The 21,885-nt window shown below is 51.9% G+C and overlaps 2 protein-coding genes across 4 annotated transcripts in view; one reads left to right on the forward strand and one right to left on the reverse strand.

Annotated features, from left to right (window-relative positions):
• The window catches only part of Myoz2 (myozenin 2), a 32,505-nt gene extending 28,831 nt beyond the window's left edge, over positions 1-3,674 (reverse strand). Inside the window, exons 1-2 of the mRNA XM_046447123.2 lie at positions 3,507-3,674; positions 2,999-3,085 (exon numbers count right to left, since the gene is read on the reverse strand). Coding sequence (XP_046303079.1) covers positions 2,999-3,074 — 76 coding nt within the window. The 5' untranslated portion in view covers positions 3,075-3,085; positions 3,507-3,674. The remainder of the gene's footprint in view (positions 1-2,998; positions 3,086-3,506) is intronic.
• LOC131424264 (uncharacterized) overlaps positions 1-21,885 on the forward strand; it is a 33,632-nt gene that overhangs the window by 1,656 nt on the left and 10,091 nt on the right. The window contains exon 2 of one of the 3 annotated variants that reach the window (XR_009226994.1): positions 623-6,038. Coding sequence is in view for 2 of the 3 variants with exons in the window: in XM_058580125.1 (XP_058436108.1) it covers positions 16,728-18,467 (1,740 nt within the window). In the remaining variant the exon portion in view is untranslated. Of the gene's footprint in view, positions 1-622; positions 6,039-16,585; positions 20,219-21,885 lie in introns of those variants that run through there. The other 2 variants (XM_058580125.1, XM_058580126.1) reach the window with 2 other exon arrangements.

The raw sequence follows: 21,885 nt of genomic DNA on the forward strand, positions 1-21,885 counted from the left end.
AGGACGGAGCTCAGGGGAGCTCTCCTGGCCGCCTTCCCCCTGAAGAGTGGGAGGCTGGTGGGAACCCAGCCCGGGTTCCATGTCCACAGCAGCGCTGCATTTAGAACAGGCTTCCTGTTTTCAGACCACAAAGCAAACTCTCTTCCTGAAATTACCAAAATAATCTGCCCAGTTCTTGTCTGTCTGCCCGGGGAAGCTGCTGCCAGTGAGGAGGAAAACACCCACAGGGCCGGCGGGGACCCTGCGGGGCGCCTGCAGGCCCGGCTCTGCCCTCCTGTCTCTGAAGCCCGCTGAGCTGTCAGGCAGCCCGGGCTGCACTCAGGCAGCCTCTGCAGCCTCACCCCGGGGCCTGTAGGTTGACTCCTTCCCATCCACGGTCACCCACTGCTGCCACGTCCGTCTGTCCTGCCTCTGCCCACTGTGCCGTCCGTTCTTGTCAGGCCATGCTTCCTGTCCTGTATCTTCCCCTCTGCTTTCAGTGTTGAGGTTTGAAATGAGGGGAGGACCTTGGCTGGTCCTGGGAATTAGGCGTGGACTCCGGGTGACAGGATGGGCTCCAGCATCCCCCACTGACCCCCTGTGCAGAATGGCTAGATGCCTCTTGTGTTCCTGTCTCTTGCAGTAGCACCTGCTAGATGCCAGCAGCTGCGGCTGAGAACCCTTTGCAAATGTGCAGGGGCTTCTGTGGATCTGTCATTCAACACTGCCACACAGCCTGGCCCGGGCACTAGTGCCATCTTGGGGATCCTGACGGTGGCCATCCTTCGACACAGCAAGGACACGATGAGGAGGAGGGGCCACCTGAGAGCCCTTGTTGTGGGTGTGTGGCGTATTTGCTCCATGGACACAATTTGACCCCAGCTCAGAGGGGATCGTGCTGGACTTGGTGCAGTCGTGGTGGCAGGGGAGCCGTCTACCTTTTAGCAGCCATCCTGCACCCTGGCACTCGCACTGGCCTGGGCAGCGCCCTGAGGCTGTTCCTCCCTCACGGCTCTGGCCTCTCCCCGCGAGGCCCTGGTGGGGTTCCCATCTAGTGTCTAGAGGGCCCTGGCTTGGCTGGCCCTGGCTCCTGCTCATCCTCCTCCTGGGGCCGAGTGTCTCTGGCGTGTGACGATACTGCAAGACGACATCCTGCCTCGCCGGGGAGGAGGAAGGGGTCTGGAGACACCTGCTCCTTGCATTTTCGCGGAGGGTGGTCCCGCCCACTGGGCTCATTTTGTTTCATGATCAAGATGAAAACGGTTGCACACTTTATCTGAGATCACGCAGAGGGCTGCCTCCGTGTCTCTGGAGGCTTCAGGGCGTAGTCCCCAGGATGCTCACGTGTCCCTTCTCCATCCTCAGAGGGAGAGCACTGCCACCTCCAGAGGCAGGCCGCTGTGACGTCCCACGAGAGCCGCGAGCCGTGGAGGAAAGGGGGTGGGAGGGTTTCCTCAGGCGACAGCCCTGGTCACCCCACACCATCTGAGCGCTTGGGACTGGCGCTCACCCGCAACGGGAGGGTCACCAGACGGTGGGTGGCCAGGGTCCCCTTGGCGGAGCAGTGGTTTGAGGGTTCTGCCCTCTAGGGAATGATAGTGTTTCCCCTTTACATTTCCCGGGAACAATAGTTACATTGTAAAGAAGTAGAAAGGCCTGAGCCTGAGCCGGCAGGAGAACCCAGGTTTGGTGAGAGCGCAGCAGAGGGGCTGATTTAGGCAGGACTTCCAGGAAATAATGAAACAAGTTATCCACAGTCCAGTTTCAAGGTGAGCAATTTGTCGCAGACTCAAGCCATGGTCTGAGTTCTGCCTTATTGACCAGAAAAACTGTATGAACAATTTCAAATAAACAACCTGAAGCAGGAAGCACAAAGATACAATTTAAAGAAGCCTGGATTTTGGAATTTTGTATTAGTACCAATTTGGTTCTGGTAGCTTGTTCAGAATTATTCTCCTTTTATTCTACTCTAACTCCATATCACAGTAAAACACGAGAACAAACTTCAGTCCAGGACAGTGATGGCGGTTTTACATCACAGAAAACAGAAAACCAACTAGACCACAGGACCTCAGCTGTCACCAGGCCGTATGGGTGCAGGAGGACGCTTGCTGGGGGTCATGCCACACAGCCACACAGCCTGGCCCAGGGCACTAGTGCCACCTTGGGATCCTAACAGTGGTCATCCTTAAGACTCAGGGAGGACACGGCGAGGAGGAGGGCCACCTGAGAGTCCCAGGTCATGGTAGGTGCCAAGGAGGACGCCGCTCACGGTCACCAGTGCCCCTGCGCCTCAGCCCCAGGCCTCGGCTGGCTGTGGTGAAGGGCTGCGTCCCGTGCCACTGGCGGGACGGCTGGCAGGCCAAGTGCCACAGCGTGTCAGGGTGGCTCGCCTCGGCCCTTGCAGATCTGGGTACTCTGCTGAGCCTGGGACTGGTGCTGGCTCTGCTCATGGGCAGAATGGAATTCCCCTCACAGCCATCAAAATGCAAAGCCAGAGGCACTCGCAGAGCTTTACCAAGACGAGGTGGAACCCACTGGGAATGCCTCCCGTCTAACTATGGAAAAAGTGTCCCCAGCCAGTGTTTGGGGACTACAGGGACTTTTTCTGTCTTCCTCAGAAACTACAAGCAATCGTGGGTCTCGCACACAGGATGTTAGTGAGTCAGTATGACGTGGAGGCTGGCTGCGGGGCCAGACGAGCGCACAGACAGGAATTCTCAGGGAACCGCAGCTCTTGGGGAAAGGGGGCAGAAGGAGGACCGGGCGTGCCGGTGGATGTGCCTGGAGACCAGCTGGTGCAAGGCCCGTCCAAGCAGGAGAGAAGGGCCAGGCCACAGCCAGCGAGCAGGACGGGCCTCAGCTGCTGCTCGCCTCAGCCCCCTGCAGTTGCTCATCTGAAAATAGCTCTGCGCCCAAGGGGGGACTGCACAGGCCGCAGCCCGGGGCTCAGGAGCCCCAGGACGCCGGCACATCAGAGTTAGTGTGAGCTGCTAGTGCCGCGGACGCGCATCGGTACCGTTTCCGTGGACTTCCCTCATGATGGCGGACGCCTGCTGCCTCCTCTGCTTCACCAGGGCACTGTGTGACAGCATGGAGCAGGTCCCTGTAGGCAGAGTGGGGCGTCACTGAGGCAGCCGCCCTCCCAGAGAGCTGCCCCATTCTAGCACTGCTGCTCTCTGTTGGAGGACCTGGCTGTGCATCCCTGTCGGGTGACATCTGGTGACAGGAGTGTCGGGCCAGTCCTTCCTGTGCACTCACACAATGTCCCCCAGCAGTGAGGGAGGAGACCTGCCCGTCCAGGGTTATTTTTAACCCACCATTGTCTCCTTGGCCTTCGAGTGTACCCACGTCTGGTCCGTCCATCCCAGACAAGGGAGAGAGAGGAGGGCACCAGAACAAAGAGGCCCCCGGTCAGCGCCTGACCGCTGGCCCGCACAGCTGCCCCTCAGCCAGAGTGCGCTGCTGCACCCTGCCCTGAGCCTCCTGGACAGGGACCGGCAGCCCTCGGGGAGCGACGTACTCACCTTGCTGCTGGACGCTGGACGGGGCCTGGGAGCAAGGGCGATCCTGGGGGAGACCTGGAGATGGAGAAGATGGCGGAGATGGCGCTTGGGCCTGATGGGTTTTATCCTTGAACCTGGGACGGCATGGTCCCCAGCTCTGACTCGAGCGGGACTGAGCCTCTCTAAGGAGACTGGCATCCCACTGACCTCATGGACTATATATAGCACCAAATACTTCAGCTACTCATATCTTCCTGGCAGAAGAAAGGAACAGGGGAACATTAGCTTCTCTCCATTGTTCCAGCTTGTGAGATGTGAAGGAGGGTGCATCCACGGACCCGCAGAGCCCCTATCCCTCACCTTCTGTTGGAAGAGACCGCAGCCAAAGGGGACTTGAAAGACTTTCTACAGTGTGGTCCTTACGCTGTACCTCAGTCGAGGTGGCAAGAGACGTACCCGTGAATTAGAACAGAGTGGTGGGTCACTCATAACTAAAATGAACACTATGGACAGGGACATCTCTGGAGACCTGTGGGCACCCACAGAGCTGGCCCTGAGTCAAGAGTGAACGTGGACGCTCAGTCCACAGAAGGCTTCACTCTTGAGGGTACGGGGGGGCATTGTTAGGGACACGTGGCTGAGCAGGAGCCAAGCCTCAGAGATCAGGTGCTGCACCGTGGACCTCAGGTCCAGGGCTTCCGCAGACGGAGGACATGGGGCTGGGAGGTGGGCCACATCAGCCCCTGGCTCTGGCACAGAGCGTGCTCCCTTCTGGACTTCCGTTAACGGTTTCCCTGCTCTGGGAACTTGCCTCGCTCCTCAGGCCAGGGACACTGCTCAAAGGCGAGGCCGTCACAAACCCTCCACAGTCTCCTGAACACAGTGCCACATGGAGTCCTTCCACCTTCTCTGCTTCACAGCCCTTTCGGTTGTTTTGTTAGTCAAGAGGAGTGACTGAAAATCCCAGACAGAAACTTAACAGAAGCCTTACTCTCCTGGTAAGGCTGGGCTGGAGGTGAGGAAACCGGGGTCACCTGCTAACCTCTGCTCTACCTTCCAGAAGTGTGGGCCCCAGAGCCTCGTTGTCTGCCGCTGCTCCTCAGCCTGCTCAGAGCTCAGGCAGCAGGAAAGCGCCTGTCTCCCCAGCACACATCTTGATGCTGGGCAAGGTCGTCTGTATCCTGATGGGCAAAGGCAGTCGTGCAGGCACAGGTGGCTCAAGAGGCTGAGTCGGGCTGTGCTCTGACTCTGAGGAGGAAGATGGTGGCCATTGGGTGAACACCCCAGTCTCTCCAAGTATGTTGACCGGAGTCTGCTTGTCCATCATCCCTCCACCTTTCTGTGCACCCATGTAATGTCTTTTTCCTGGTAAGATAGGGAGTCCCTGTGTCTTGGCTTCTCCAGTCCCTAGACTTGTGTCAGGCATGAGGTTGTGCTCAGGGGCCAGTGTACGATGGCAGGGCTGGGGTAGGTCGTGCAGTACATAGAAGGTTGGGTGGCTTTGGGTCCTCTTCTAGACACCATAGACACATGGGAGATGTGGCAGTGAGGTGAATGAACAGGGATGAGGTCAGGCAGGGGAGTGAGGCTGGAATAGGCTGTGTGTTCTTAGGCTGGCCGCAGGCCTCAGAGTGTGTCCTTGGGTTGGATGTAGGATGCAGAGGGCAGGCTTAGAGTGCAGGTTGCAGAGGGCAGGCTTAGAGTGCAGGCTGCAGAGGGCAGGCTTAGAGTGCAGCATGCAGAGAGCAGGATTAGAGTGCAGGCTGGAGAGGGCAGGATTAGAGTGCAGGCTGCAGAGGGCGGGCTTAGAGTGTAGGCTGCAGAGGGCAGGATTAGAGTGCAGGCTGAGGAAGCAGGGTTAAAGTGCAGGCTGCAGAGGGCAGGCTTAGAGTGTAGGCTGCAGAGGGCAGCATTAGAGTGCAGGCTGCAGAGGGCAGACTTAGAGTATAGGCTGCAGAGGGCAGGATTAGAGTGCAGGTGCAGAGGGCAGGATTAGAGTGCAGGTGTAGAAGTCAGGGTTAGAGTGCAGGTGCAGTGGGTAGGGTTAGAGTGCAGGCTGCAGAGGGCAGGCTTAGAGTGGAGGTGCAGAGGGCAGCATTAGAGTGCAGGTGCAGAGGGTAGGGTTAGAGTGCAGGTGCAGAGGGCAGGATTAGAGTGCAGGCTGTAGAGGGCAGGATTAGAGTGCAGGTGCAGAGGGCAGGATTAGAGTGCAGGCTGCAGAGGGCAGGATTAGAGTGCAGGCTGAGGAAGCAGGGTTAAAGTGCAGGCTGCAGAGGGCAGGCTTAGAGTGTAGGCTGCAGAGGGCAGCATTAGAGTGCAGGCTGCAGAGGGCAGGATTAGAGTGCAGGTGTAGAAGTCAGGGTTAGAGTGCAGGTGCAGTGGGTAGGGTTAGAGTGCAGGCTGCAGAGGGCAGGCTTAGAGTGGAGGTGCAGAGGGCAGCATTAGAGTGCACGTGCAGAGGGTAGGGTTAGAGTGCAGGTGCAGAGGGTAGGGTTAGAGTGCAGGCTTAAGAGGGCAGGATTAGAGTGTAGGTGCAGAGGGCAGGATTAGAGTGCAGGCTGCAGAGGGCAGGGTTAGAGTGCAGGCTGAGGAAGCAGGGTTAAAGTGCAGGCTGCAGAGGGCAGACTTAGAGTATAGGCTGCAGAGGGCAGGATTAGAGTGCAGGTGCAGAGGGCAGGATTAGAGTGCAGGTGTAGAAGTCAGGGTTAGAGTGCAGGTGCAGTGGGTAGGGTTAGAGTGCAGGCTGCAGAGGGCAGGCTTAGAGTGGAGGTGCAGAGGGCAGCATTAGAGTGCACGTGCAGAGGGTAGGGTTAGAGTGCAGGTGCAGAGGGTAGGGTTAGAGTGCAGGCTTAAGAGGGCAGGATTAGAGTGTAGGTGCAGAGGGCAGGATTAGAGTGCAGGCTGCAGAGGGCAGGGTTAGAGTGCAGGCTGCAGAGGGCAGGCTAACAGTGCAGGCTGCAGAGGGCAGGATTAGAGTGCAGGTGCAGAGGGCAGGATTAGAGTGCAGGTGCAGAGGGCAGGATTAGAGTGCAGGTGTAGAGGGCCGGGTTAGAATGCAGGTGCAGAGGGTAGGGTTAGAGTGCAGGCTGCAGAGGGCAGGATTAGAGTGCAGGCTGCAGAGGGCAGGATTAGAGTGCAGGCTGCAGAGGGCAGGATTAGAGTGCAGGTGCAGAGGGTAGTGTTGGAGAGCAGGCTGCAGAGGGCAGAATTAGAGTGGAGGTGCAGAGGGCAGGATTAGAGTGCAGGTGCAGAGGGTAGGGTTAGAGTGCAGGTGCAGATGGTAGGGTTAGAGTGCAGGTGCAGAGGGCAGGATTAGAGTGCAGGCTTCGGAGGGCAGGATTAGAGTGACCTATTGCGATTGCTTCTAGGCAGACATTTAAGGTGAAATTGTTTATTAGGTGTCCGTAAAAACTCTTTTGGCCAAGCCTGTGAATTCGCTTCCCTCTGGAGATGTTTGATTGCCTGGTGTTCCTGGATCCAGCACTTAGGTGGCCTCCATTACTCAAGCTGCTTGGCCCTTGAAATCCGCATCTGTAAGATGGAGTTTTCAGGACCCACCACAAGTCCCGAGGATTCCCACGTAACGTGGGCAGCAGTGCCTTGTACTTAGTCCCTTTGGCAGTGTACTCTTCCTCTTCCTCTTACCATCCCTGCAGCGTGGACAGGTTTAGATGGAGCCTCAGGACCGTGAACTAGGTGGTTTAATAAGGAGTAAAAACACTTGAAGGAGGCCCCCTTTCCCATGGTGGTGTTCGCAGTTCTAAAGAAACAGCATCAACAATCATTTTTGTTAATTTTGGTTTCCAAAATTAAAACAGATATTTGTAAAGGTTTTTTAAAGTTATACAGGATATGATATATTGTTTTTGTTTATTTTACTTTCCCAAATGGACCTAAAATTGTCTTGCTTCATTTTTTAAACTCACTTTCAGGTGCTAGCTTGCTGGTGGCCTAGTTATTAAAGGTTCAGAGGAGGGAAGACTGGACGGCTGGCCTGAGTGTCAAGCAGCGTGTGCAGACCCTGCAGCTTGGGACACAGCCGCGGTGGGTGCTCAGAGCACCTCAGTTCTGTTGGAAAGCTGCTGGCACCACCAGGTCTCTGCTCCCACTGCACAGGGTCCAGCAGAGGCTGAGCCCCAGCTGGAGTGTGTTACCCCATTCTCCTTTGTCCCCACCCCTCGTCCCCAGGGAGGCCTGCAGGTACCCTTCCCGAGGCTTCCTGTGAGGTGAGCACATGGGTCCCTTGTCCTTCCCTTGGTCACTTAAGCCAGTTGGTGCAGAACACAAAAGGTGGGTCTTGGTGCTAGGGCTTGATGTGTGGAGAGTCTGGGGAGACGCAGATTCCAGCACCCCTCAGCCAAGCCTGATCTTGGCTCCTTCAGCTTGTGCTAAAGAGAGATGAAGAGGCTAAACACCTAGGCCAAGTGGCCGCCACTCGAGGACTGCAGCCCGTGGAGACCAGAGGCCACATGGCCCCTCTCCTGGAGCACTGTTCTCAGACTTGGGCCCCTTCTCCACCACCATCCTCCACACCCATCACTGGGTTCCATTTTGAGCAGCGGTGGGACAGGAGGACTTCAGGCCCTCGTTCTGTCTCAACCCTCCAAGAGCTGAGGTGCTGCACAGGCTATGCAGACAGCCCCCCATATCTCAGGTAGACACACCTCCGCACCAGCTGCAGGTTCCCCTCCCTGGGGTGGCCATTCTTCCTCAGGTGCAGGAAACCATACGCAGGGGACTCTCCCCTTGTCTCCCAACAAGTGCTCACTGGGCAGCCATCAGGCACAAGGTGTGGTTCATGCACCAAGGAGCAAGCGCTGTGTCTTCATCCCTGTGGAGAGCATCTGGACACGACATCCAAGGAATCACTGCTGCATTTACCCAGTGATGGATCCCGAGAGGTGACGAAGCAGAGAAGACGGGCGGCTGTGGCGGAGGGACTGCGAGGAGCACCGGAAGGCCAGGGAGGACTCTGTGACGAGGGGCATCTGTGCAGCAAGTCTGGAGCACGTTGACCCGAGAACACCCAGGCAGACAGCAGGGCCGAGGTTCTGCAGGGGAGCAACCCGGGTGTGTGGGAGCAGGGAGCCAGCAGGGGCAGAGCAAGGGAGGCAGGAGGCTGGCAGAGGAGAGGAGGCCTCAGCTGTCACCAGGGCTCTGGATGTCCTCTGCCCCAGAGAGGAAGCTGTCAAAGGGTCTGTCCAGAGAAAGGAAGGTGTGACTGTCTCAAGAAGCCACGCTGGCTGCTCAGTGGAGGGTGGACCCTGCGGGGCAAGGTCAGAGGCAGAGAGGCCACTGGAGGGCCTTGCAGGTTCCCTGGGCTTGTCCTTGGGGAAGTCATGTGGGTGGCGAGGCGGGGTCCGACTGGGCACAGAACCAGAGGGTGTGCTGTGGGTACGGGGTGCCCGTGGGAGGGAGAGTGCCATGCCCTCCTCTGAGCTCTGGGAGATCTGAGAGGACTGGGTGCTCAGGGGGTGTCAAGTGCTCAGGTGTGGACAACTGATTCTGAGAGGTCTGCAGAATCCCCCGGGAGATGGGCAGTAGCCAGCTGAGCATGGGGCCTCGAATGTCTGGGAAGAAGTCTGAGATGTACATGAACACTTGAGGTGCTCAGCACTTGATCAAGTGCACACTTAAGCCTCAGAGCAGGAGGACCCTTCCTGCGGGCTCCTCCTCAGCAGCCCGAGCTCCTAACGTGGGAGCTCGGGACCTCTGCTCTTCCTGCAGCACCCAGTCACCTCGCCCTCCGCTTCCTTTCACGTGCCTGGACAGACTGGTCTGCCAGTCTTGGTTGCACTTCATGACCAACCTGTCCCTTGCCGCGCTGTTACACCTGACCACCTCTCCTGGCCAGACCATCATGGTCACCAGGAGACTGGCCGACTCCCCCTTCATCTGTTCTCACAAGGCACCAAGGACCTTCAGCAAAGTTAAACCAGGTAGTTCAACTCCTTGCTCAAAGTGCCCCAGGTCCAGCATCTTAGCCAGAGAAGACCCCGTCCCCATTACAGCCTAAAATGTGCCCTGCAGTCTTACCACCCAGGCAGCCTTCCTGTTGTCCACCACTGGGAGGGCTCTGTGAGTGAGCACTTCCTGTGGGCTTGGGCCTGCCTGGACACCACCCCAGTGCTGGGAGGTCACTGGAGAGACCCTGAACACCACCGTGTGTCCAGTGGTCACCAGAGGCTGATTGCCATGTGTTAGGGTCTGTAAACAAGTCAAGATGGCGCCTGGCACTTTGCCAAGAGGAGTGGTTTGAGAAGTAACGCCAGAGAGCCATTAAGATGATAGATTCCTTAATGACTAACTGCTGGGTCTAGATTATGTCAATTAAGTTAAGCTGTGTGTAATCATTAAGATGATGATTCCTTATTGGTTGACTGCTGTATCTAGTTTATGTTAATTAAGATAAGCTGTGTAATTAGTTATGTATATATACCCCTCCTGTCCTACAATAAACGGCTCCCACTCCGGCTGTATCAATCTTCACAAGTTGCTTGTCACCCCCTGGTTAGTTTGCTGCAGCCAGACTGCGGCAGATGGTGGCCCGTACAGGGAGCCCCAGGACACTCAGGGGTAAGTGACGAGGAAAAGCTGCCCATCCGTAGAATAGATAGGACGGGAGCAAATCTGCTCATCCCTAGATAGGGCGAGAGGAAATATGGCATTTCAAGAAAATGGAGAGGATTGATGCAGTATGTTTGTGTCTTGTTTTGTCTTGCTGTATTGTATTGTCTTTGTGACAAAAATATGGAAGGGGTGAGAAGTAAATTGATAAGGGAAAGAGGCACCCCAGTGGAACCAAGAGCAGTTAGGGCATACGTTGATAGAAGCCCAGGAACTCTAGTCAGAAAGAAGAACAAAGTTCAGAGGAGGAAGGATTATCAGGAAAAAGTTGCAGCAAAAGGTTATTACTGAATACTTTTCGTAACCAGAGGATTCGTGAAGCGGCTTGGCGCAGTGGCTGCTGTGTACGCAAGCCAGTTGTGGTGCAGACTTTCCAGCTGGCGGTGGCGGCGGCAGCCGGCTCTCCCCCTCCCGGGGAGCGGGACGCCACTGCCGAGAGCCCAAACCCGGAGGCACGGTCTCACAGGCTCTTAAATGGCTCCCACTGCATCAGTCTTCACAAGTTGCTCGTCACTCACCCACCCACCCACCCACCCCCGGCTATTTTGCCCAGCCAGCCGGGCTGCGGCAGCCACGTGGACGCTCCTGGGAGCCCGACTGGCTCGTAACGTCTTCCTTCCTGTGTCTCGAGCCCCTGCTGAACTCCTAGCCGCCTCTTCGCCTCCCTGTGGGTCTAAGCGTTTCATCTAGGAATTTAGAGAACCGTGGATGGAGTTTTCTTAAGTTTTGTGTTCCGTGAGGAGAGGCTCAGGCTGTGGAGGACCATCGCTTCTCAGCCTGTCAGTGCCGGTGCCTCAGTGGAATTAGAATGGCCACAGCAGCTGTCACCTGGCCTCTGAGTGGCTTCACTGTCACGAGCCATGCTGGCTCCTCTGCTGAGTGGCCTCTTGACCCCTTGAAGTTAGCTGGCCCTTGGGCCTGGCCTTTCTGCGCTCTGCGGGGCAGTGGATGGCCCGTCCTGTCTTCCTAAGCTGCATTGCACAGATGTTCCAGGGCATGGGTCTCCTGGGTTCCCAGCATCCTCTGGGCCTCCTGAGCACCTGCCAGTCACTTAGTCCCTGTGGTGAGCCGCTTCTGCCGTTTCTGCAGACTATGGTCGCCATTACAAGATGACGCTGGCTCCGCTGTGGTCTGTGACAAACAACTTCTTATCTGGGAAAGTTGGCACATGATTTTTCACCACCCTGTGAGAAAGCTCCACGCGGCAGCTTTGCATTGGGGCTTGGGATGCTTTATTAAGGCTGGGAGGGGCATCCGAGAGAAGAGAAGAAGAAATATCCAGGGCCTGAATAAACTGTTGAAAGAAGATTCCCGAGTTGCGTCTTCCTTGCGGGCAAGGGGTCGCGACAAGTGGTGCCGAAACCCGGGAACCAGAACTTTCAACAGTCAGGGGTGGTGCACCGGTTAGTCCCAGGTAAGTGGGATCCGCAACCAAAGCGGGACAGCTCCTCTGTAATGAAAGAGAGAGCCTTACATTTTATTGCAGCTGCACTGTGTACTTTCGCTCCTACTTTCGCTTTCTTTTTTTTGTGCTTCCTTTGTTGTTGTGTCATGGGTACCGCATCTTCAAGTCCGCTTCTCCTGGCCCTAGATGGCCTGTTACGTTCCAAGGGTCTGGAAGTGAAACATAGTACTTTACAGAGATTTTTACAGAAGATAGATATCGCTGCACCGTGGTTTGCATTTTCGGGCAGCCTTACTGTGCCTAGTTGGGATAAATTAGGCAAAGATCTTGACTTTGCTTCTGAGCAGGGCATATTAGAGGGTGGGGTGATACCCCTTTGGAAAATGGTCCGTGGTTGCCTTACAGATGACAGATGTCAGGAAGCACTTACTAAAGGACAGGAGGTTTTAGAGCGATTGCATGAGGAAAAATCGGAGACGGCAGAAAGTGAAGTGACTCGGGAGGATGGGAGTGTGCGGAGCATGAGACGGGGGAGGAAACGGTTGTATCCAGATCTCAGTACACTGCGTACACCCCCATGCGAAAGTGGGTCAGAGGAGGAGGAGGATGAGGAGGAAGAGCTCGGGAGGCTGTCTCGTCAGCTAGGGAGTTTAGCTATAGGAGAAGAGAACAAAGATAAACAAGGGCTCAAGAAAAGCGATCCCCCGGATCCACCGCCGTATGGCAGGGGCGTTTCGGGAAGAGCTTTCCATGCCCAAACATGGAGGGCTGTTCACGCTGAGATGGGTCTTGCTTATCCAGTTTTTCAGGATGACAACAGGGGAAGAGTCCATGAACCCTTAGATTTTAAAATTGTGAAGACCCTGGCGGAGTCTGTACGCACTTATGGGGTGGATGCCGCCTTCACGCTGACTCAGGTGGAAAATCTGTCTAGATACTGTATGACTCCCTCTGATTGGGCTAGCCTTGTTCTGGCTTGCGTTTCCCCGGGTAAATATTTGGACTGGAGAGCATTCGTGCTAGAGGGCGCAATAGAGCAGGCCGCCCAAAACCATGCGGCGGGACACCCCCATTGGGACAAGGATATGCTCTTGGGACAGGGTAGATTTGCAAATCAACAGACAGGATTTCCTCTTGAGGCATATGATCAAATTAACAACATTTGCATTCGGGCATGGAAGTCGCTTCCAAATAGAGGAGAGGTGTCTGGTAATTTGACCAAAATTCTACAAGGCCCTACAGAACCCTTTTCAGATTTTGTAGCAAGGATGGTGGATGCCGCTGGAAAGATTTTTGGGGATCCTGATAGAGCCATGCCCCTTATCAAGCAATTGGTCTTTGAGCAATGCACCAAGGAATGTAAAGCGGCAATCACTCCTTATAAAAATAAGGGCATAGAAGCATGGATGAAAGTGTGTAGAGAGATTGGAGGACCTTTAACTAATGCAGGTCTTGCAGCTGCTGTCCTTCGGGTGGCAAAAGGGGGCAATCCTGGTGCCGGAACATGCTTCCATTGTGGTCAGCCCGGTCATTTCAGACGTGAATGTCCTAAAAAAGATAATTTTACTGGACCCCCTCACGGTGGGCCTTCCAATGGCCTTCGTCAACCGGGGCTGTGTCCAAAATGTAAAAAAGGGAAGCATTGGGCAAAAGAGTGTAGATCAGTGAGGGACATCCATGGACAGCCTATTTCAGCTGGGCCAAAAAACGGCCGAAGGGGCCCCCGACCCCAGGGCCCACAAATATATGGGGCAATGGAGAATGTCACACCCAAACCCGAGACATGGCCATCTCTACGCCATCCCATGAGACGCGGAGAGCCGCTACAGGTGCCGTGGGATTGGACCTCTGTTCCACCTCCAGACTCGTATTAACACCTAAGATGGGAGTCCAATTGGTGGAAACTGAGTTCAAAGGGCCTTTACTGCCTGGCACTGTAGGTTTGCTAATTGGACGTGCATCCTCTACTTTACAAGGTCTTCATGTCTTTCCTGGAGTCATTAGCCCTGATACTGTAGGGGCAATAAAAGTTATGGTGGAGGCTCCAAGGGGCATTGTGTCTATTTCCCCAGGAGACCGGATTGCCCAATTGCTACTTCTACCCAGTCTGCATACCCGCTTTCCTGCTGATTCCTTTTCAAGGACAAGTGATGAGATTGGAGTTACTGGAGGGAATTCTGTTTATTTGTCCTTAGATATGAATGACCGTCCTACTTTAAACTTAACCATAGAAGGCAAATCAATTTTGGGATTGCTAGATACTGGAGCAGATCGTAGTATAATTGCACAAAAGGACTGGTCAAAGGGGTGGCCGGTGCAGCTCTCAGATCAATCACTAAGAGGTTTGGGATATGCCCAAGCCCCTCAAATCAGCTGTAGACATCTATCTTGGAAGGACCCAGAAGGACACAATGGCACCTTTCAGCCTTATGTACTTGATTTACCTATCTCTTTATGGGGTCGTGATCTGATGAAAGACATGGGGTTCACTCTTAGTAATGACTATTCCCCGGTGTCTCAACAGATTATGCAAAATATGGGGTATAGGCCAGGTCTAGGACTAGGAAAACACCTACAGGGGCATAGGCATCCTGTGCAAGGTCATCAAAAGCTTAACAGATTTGGTCTGGGTTTTTCCTAGGGGCCACTGGGGCTCAAATACCCATAACATGGCTCACCGAGGAGCCTGTTTGGGTGCCTCAGTGGCCTCTTCCCTCGGTTAAATTGGTAGCAGCCCATAATTTAATCAAAGAACAACTGGACTTGGGTCACATCCAACCTTCTACTTCTCCATGGAATACTCCCATATTTGTTATTAGGAAAAAAATCAGGAAAGTGGCGCCTACTGCATGATTTACGAGCAGTTAATGCTCAAATGCAACTTATGGGGCCCATTCAAAGAGGGCTGCCTCTGCTCTCCTCTATTCCTCAGGGCTGGCATATTATTGCTATTGACATTAAAGACTGTTTCTTTTCTATTCCTTTGCATCCTAAAGACTCACAACGTTTTGCTTTCACCCTTCCCTCGTGTAACCACGAGGAGCCAGATCTTAGGTTTGAGTGGGTAGTGTTGCCGCAGGGAATGGCTAATAGCCCCACGATGTGCCAGATGTATGTGGGGAAGGCACTCGCACCTCTCAGACATAAGTATTCCTCCATCAAGATCATTCATTATATGGATGATGTGTTATTGGCCGCTAAGTTAGAGCAGATAGTTAATGAGGCCTATAAAGACTTAGTAAAGCTGTTAGCTCAATATGGGCTACATATTGCACCTGAAAAGGTTCAAACGGGGAATTCTATTGAGTATTTGGGAGCAATAATTGGGTATGACAAATTGAAACCACAAAAAATCACCATAAGAACTCAGGATCTCCAAACTCTGAATGATTTTCAAAAACTGCTGGGAGATATTAATTGGATAAGGGGATATTTACATATTCCTAATGATGTGCTCCAGCCTTTGTATGCTACCCTTAAGGGTGATCCAGATCTTGCTTCTCCTCGTAGCCTCACTAAAGAGGCTAGGGCAGCCCTTATAACAGTAGAAGAAGCTATACAACATGCTACTCTATGCAGGCTCCAAAGTGATAAACCTTTCCAGTTATGTGTGCTTGCCACTATGCGGTAGCCTACTGGAGTACTGTGGCAAGATGGGCCTTTACTATGGATCCACCCACATATATCCCCAGGAAAATCTTTAGAATACTATCCTGATGCTGTTGCAGCGCTAGCACTTAAAGGGATTCACCAAAGCATTCAATTTTTCGGACAATCACCTTCTTCTCTTATTATACCCTATACTAAGGCTCAACTTAATGTTTTGTGTGCTACTCTAGACAACTGGGCTATTCTATGTTGCTCGTTTCAAGGGGATATTGATAATTATTACCCTTCCCATCCATTACTCCATTTTGTTAAAGAACATCCCATCATTTTCCCTAAGGTAACTTCACCCAATCCAATTTCGGGGGCTGTTAATATTTTCACTGATGGTTCCAAGTCTGGAATGGGAGCTTATGTAATTAATGATTCTCCCCCTGTTCAGCATCAATTTGCTCCTGGTAATCCACAATGGGTTGAACTGCAAATTGTTATTGAGGTTTTTAAACAGTGTTCTTTTCCTTTTAATCTTATCTCGGACTCCATTTATGTGGTACAAGCACTCAAAGTCCTGGAGGCCGTGGGAGCTATTAGTAATGCCCATAATGTATCTGCTTACTTTAATCAGCTTCAACAACTTATCTGTAGCCGCACTGCTCCTTTTTATCCAATGCACATACGGGCTCACACCTCTCTTCCTGGTCCGTTATCACAGGGTAATTCCTGTGCGGACTCAGCCACTAGAGGCCAGTTGATATGCTTGGCTTCCTCCTTAGAGGGGGCTAAATTATTTCACCAGAATTTCCATGTTAATGCTTTAACGCTGCGCAGGCGTTTTTCCATTTCAAGAGCGGATGCTCGTCAGATAGTATTACAATGTCCCCATTGTGTCACATTTCTTCATCCCCCTACTTATGGAGTGAACCCACGGGGATTGAAGCCATTGGTTGTCTGGCAAATGGATGTGACGCACATACCTGACTTTGGTAACCTCAAGTATGTACATGTTTCTGTTGATACGTGCTCTGGAGTTATCCATGCCTCTGCTTTGTCGGGAGAGAAGGCACGTAATGTTATTACTCATTGCCTAGAAGCATGGGCAGCATGGGGTGCTCCTGCATCCCTTAAGACTGATAATGGACCTGCTTATACTGGCAGACAATTTACATCCTTTTGTTCTACCATGGGAGTGCAACTTACTCATGGTCTGCCTTACAATCCTCAAGGACAAGGCATTGTTGAGCGTGCTCATCGCACCTTAAAGGAAACTTTACAAAAACAAAAAGGGGGAATAGGAGCTGAACACACTCCTAAAGAATGCCTGTCCTTAGCTCTCTTTACCATTAATTTTTTGAATTTGGATATTCATGGTCACTCTGTGGCCGATAGACATGTGTCCCCTCAGCCCTCTGTGATTGGCTATGTTAAGTGGAAGGATGTTCTTACGGGCCAATGGAACGGCCCCGACCCCGTGCTGACATGGGCATGAGGATCTGTATGTGTTTTTCCCCAGGATCGCACGGAGCCGTTGTGGGTCCCTGAACGTCTGACAAGAAGAGTCTTGACATCAACCGACCAGCAACAAGAGATACCACAGCAACCCTGTGATGAGGATCTTCACTCTGCTACGTGCTCTGGTTCTGGTGCTGGTGCCGATGGCACAGACGACACCAATGCAGTGGTGGGCAGTGGCACGGGCTTGGCCAATGCCAATGCTGGTTCATGGTAGTTCTAGTGTCCTCCCCACTCTTTTCTCTACCTCATGTGAGATGTCTGCTCCCTGTGCCTCTCCTAGAGGGGACATGGAGAGCATTTTTAATCAATCTCAGGTTAATCTCACAGGAGTTTTTTGTTTCAGCCTTGGAAACGCTAATTGCATTAGCCTTAAGACCAAAAATTTGACTAACTGGGAGGACCCATTGCGGTCCAATCAGGTCTCAGGGAGTATTATGAATGCCGTACTGAGCCAAGTAGTTTCAGGGAAGCAATCAGGTTCAGGGACCCCTGTAAATAGCTCTGCTTTAAACATAACTACCTTGGCTATGATCTCCAAGGTACTAATCCCAGTGCCTCCTTCTTCTAATAGTACTTACAATGCCACTCATTTCAAGGCCTCTCCTTACTGTACCCCTAATCTTGGTTTCCCCCCAACATTTACGCCTTGTCAGGATCATTCTTGGGAGAAACTTCAAGTTGCTAAGGGTTTCTCCTTTTCCCCCTCTCTTAAGAGGTATGTTTATAACTTTAACCATAGTGCCAACTCCTCTACAGGAGTAGGTTGGTCCTGGTTTCAATGGCTGATTTCCAATGAGAAGGGAGCCTCAGCCGATATTTCTGCATTGGCTCAATTGCTGGGAGTCAGAAGTTGGCTGGCTAATGTTTCTGGCACTGTTAGGGAGAGTGAACGAGGTAATAGACTTACATCTGTTTCGTTCAACTCTTTGCTATATAATGCCACATTGCCCCCTGCGATGGTCTGCGTCCAATCCCCGTTCTTGCTCCTTTTGGCTAATGACACCTCGTCGGGGATGCTGGATTGTTCTAGTGTTACCTGTCTCTTATCTGAGTGTTGGAATGGTTCTTGGACTGTAGCAGTGGTTATGAAAATTCCAACCTTTGTCCCAATCCCAGTCACTGCGGACCCAGATAAATTCCCCATTGTTGAGCTACTTAGAGTCCGCAGGGATTTTGGAATTACGGCAGCTATAGTGACAGCTGTGGCAGTGTCTGCTGCTGCAGCGGTTACGGCCGGAGTGGCCATGGCCAGTCAAGTACAAACTGCTGCCACCATTAATCAAGTTGTTCAACAAACTTCCACCATACTTGAGTCCCAAAATTCAATTAATCAACATATTTTGTCAGGAATTTTAGCTGCCAACCAAAGAATAGATTTACTCCAAGCTCAGGTAGAAGAATTGGCCAACTTGGTGCTTTTGGGTTGTGTTGACCAACGTGCACATTTATGCATAACCTCTGTCAGATTTAATGATTCCAGGAATGCCTCCCGCATCATTGGCGAATATTTGGCCAGAAATTGGTCCATGGCAGCAGAAAACTTGATCCAGTCTCAACTAACTCAGATTGCTGTTTTGAACAGTACCTGTGTTGAACCAGTGACTTTGGGTCAATTCACCGATTGGATATCTTCTGCTTTTTCCTTCTTCAAAGAATGGGTGGGAGTAGGCATTTTTGGTGCAATGTGTTGCTTCGGTGTTGTACTCTGTTTGTGGCTTCTCTGTCGCCTTAAAACTTGCCATGCACAAGAAAAGGCTATGATCATACAAGCTCTTGCAGCTTTAGAAAATGGCAACTCACCTCAAGTCTGGCTTGCGCATCTTAAGCAGTAAACCTTTGTCATGGTCGTTATACCCCAAGTTATTATAACATTGCACTGGGATCGACATGACTTTCCTTGTTATTCTCTTAGTGTTGGAAAGCCCTTGCACTCTGCCGGTCTTACTGCCATTGCACGCAGATGGGTTTCCACACTAGTACTTTTCTATCGCCTTGAAGTTCGTGCCTTTCTTTCAGGGTGCTGTCAACTTGTTTGTCCTTATAAACAGCCACAGTTCAGCCTCAGCTATCCCCCTTCGTCCACCATCGTCACGATACAGGATGCGAGGCAAGGCACTGCACTTGAGTGATCCTTGATGTGGACCTCAAGGAGAGCATGTCCTATTGCATGCGGGTTAGACGCGTCCACGCCCCGCCCCACGAAAAAAGGCGTCCGCTGATATGGCCTCAGGTCTGGGGAAGGCGCCTCCTTAGGACTGAGTCATACTATGCAGCCACTTCTGCACAGTGGGATAGGACCTCTACTCTCGCCTGTATTGTTTTAAGAAAACAGAAAAGGGGGAACTGTGGTGAGCCGCTTCTGCCGTTTCTGCAGACTATGGTCGCCATTACAAGATGACGCTGGCTCCGCTGTGGTCTGTGACAAACAACTTCTTATCTGGGAAAGTTGGCACATGATTTTTCACCACCCTGTGAGAAAGCTCCACGCGGCAGCTTTGCATTGGGGCTTGGGATGCTTTATTAAGGCTGGGAGGGGCATCCGAGAGAAGAGAAGAAGAAATATCCAGGGCCTGAATAAACTGTTGAAAGAAGACTCCCGAGTTGCGTCTTCCTTGCGGGCAAGGGGTCGCGACAAGTCCCCAGCAGGCTGCGTCTCTACCCCCAGGTGTGCTCTGTGTGAAGCAGGCCCAGACGGGCCAGAAGAGGCAGTGGAGTCCTATCTCTGAAGCCCTGATTCCAGCGGTGACCCACGACATGCTGCTTGTTCACTGACAGAGCAGATCATACCCCAGAGAGAAGAGAGCGAGCTTTACAGAGAGCTGCTCTGAACCGAGGCCTCAAAGGAATGTGTATTTCCAATGTGGACGATCTCAAGAACTTTGCTCCAAGTGCCTGACTTGGAGCCAGGAACGCTATTCCAGGTAGCTGGTTCTGAGGTCTGACCCAGCCAGGGCCCTGGGGCTCCTGGGTACAGGTGAGCTTGTGATAATGGCTTCGTCTCCACTGGCCTCCCCATTCTGAGGGCAGGTTGTAGATGGCTGAGGTCTCTTGGCAGCCTGCCGTCCTGCCCGACTGCATTGCACTCTGTCTGCTCCCTGCTACTGAACAGCTTGAGGAAGCAGAGCCTGATCTCCTTTCCCATAGACACAGACCTCTAAAACCCAGCAGAAGCCAAGATCCCATGTTGAGAGCCACAACCAAGTCAGGATGGCGCCTGGCATTTTGCCAGAAGGAGTGGTTGAGAAGTAACGCCAGCGAGCCATTAAGATGATGATAATTAAGTTAAGCTGTGTATAATTATTAAGATAATGACTGATTGCTGTAACTGGATGATGCTAAATTGAAACAAGCTGTGTATTCAGTTGTGTATATAAACCTCTGCTGTCTGGCAATAAGGTGGCTCCTGCTACCTCGGGTGCCCTCTACTTTTGGTTCTCGCAGAGTTCCCGTTGAGTTCCAGTTGGGTTCTGGCAATAAAGGAGTTCCTGTTTGAACTACAAGTGGCTCGTGACCTCCCGGTTATTTGTGCCCAGCCAGACTGCAGCATTTGGTGGCCCGTACGGGGAACACCTGAAGCTTGGGGGTAAGTGAAACTGCTCACCTCTGAGGGCAGGGCGAGAGAATGGGTGACCATTTCAAAAAACAATATGTTCTTGTTTTGATTTGTTAAATTTCTGTTTCAAGCTGCCTGCCCCTAGAAATAAATAGGATGCTAGAAAAGTTGTTCAGCCCTGAGGAAGAGATAGAGCTAGACCACGGATACACATGTCAAGAAAATAGAAAAACTGATACAACAAATTTTTGTTCCGTTTTGTTTCAGTTTTGTTTTGTGTTATCTTGTGGGGTTGTGAAATCTTTATAGCAGAAATATGGATTTTAAAATTAGTAAAAACCAAATCAAAGGGGTGTTAAGTAAATTGCTAGAGGAAGGAGGCATCTCAGTAAAATCAAGAACAGTTAGGGCATACGTTAAGATGATACAAAGGTATAGCCCATGGTTCATTAAAGAGGGGTTGTTAAATATATCACAATGGAACCAACATGGTGAAGATTTAAAAAGATAGAAAAGGAAAGCCCAGGAACTCTGCCAGTTGGCACATTACCATTGTGGACGTTGGTACAATCTTGTTTGCTTAGTCTAGGAGAAGACATCCTATATCAAGTAAAAGACAAAGTCTCTCGAGTTAGTCAGACAAGGGAAAAAAGTTTAGAGGAGGAAGGGCTATCAGGGGAGAAGTTACAATGTGATGTTGCTACTAACACCTTTCTATCACCGGATGGCGTGGGTGTCCAACCAACAGCTCCACCTATGTATATGGAGACAACATATGCTGAGTGGCCCTCAACCCCCGTAGTTGATAGATGGGATCCTGAGACAGGACCTCAAAGATTACCATGCCCTGTATTGGAGCAGGCAGAAGGGCAGCAAATTCACCATGCTTTAGATTTCAAAACAGTGAAGCAGCTGAAAGAGGCTGTAACAACCTATGGTCCTCAAGCACCCTTCACTGTAAGCATGGTCGAATCCATTACCAACTTGAACATGATGCCAGCAGATTGGACTAGTATGTGTAAAGCTGTGCTAAATGGAGGACAATATCTGTTATGGAAGGTTGCCAATCAGGAATTTTGCACGGAGATGGCTAGGCGAAATGCAGCAGCTGGTTATCCTCAGAGAAATCTAGATATGTTGTTAGGAGAGGGACCTTATGAAGGTCAGCTGCAACAAATTAAATATGATCCTGCCCATATACTCACAATCACTTCAGCTGTGGTTAGGGCATGGAAAACTTTACAGGGGCATGGAGATTTACAAGGTCAATTATCTAAGGTAATACAAGGAGCTAATGAACGCTGAATTTATAGATAGGCTTATACAAACAGCTACCAGAATCTTTGGGGATGTAGAACAAGTGATGCCATTAATAAAACAACTAGTCTATGAACAAGCAAATAGATGGTGCAGGGAGGCCATTAGACCATGGAAACATGGAGACTTAAACACATATATTAAATTATGTAGAGACATTAATGAACAAGGGCAAGTCTTGGCAGCTGCAGTACAACAGGCTTTAGGTGCCAGGCCAAAAACATGCTACAATTGTGGACAAACAGGACATTTTAGAAGGAGTTGCTCCATAGGAGGAGGGTTTAACAAAACTGGATATGATCAAAGGGGTAGAATACCGGGTATTTGCCCATGATGGCATAGAGGAAGACATTGGGCTAATGAATGCCATTCTCAGACTA

The sequence above is a fragment of the Marmota monax genome, unplaced genomic scaffold (genome assembly GCF_021218885.2).
Source record: "Marmota monax isolate L192 unplaced genomic scaffold, Marmota_monax_Labrador192_F-V1.1 WCK01_AAM20220418_F8-fsc00400, whole genome shotgun sequence".
Taxonomy (NCBI): Eukaryota; Metazoa; Chordata; class Mammalia; order Rodentia; family Sciuridae; genus Marmota; species Marmota monax.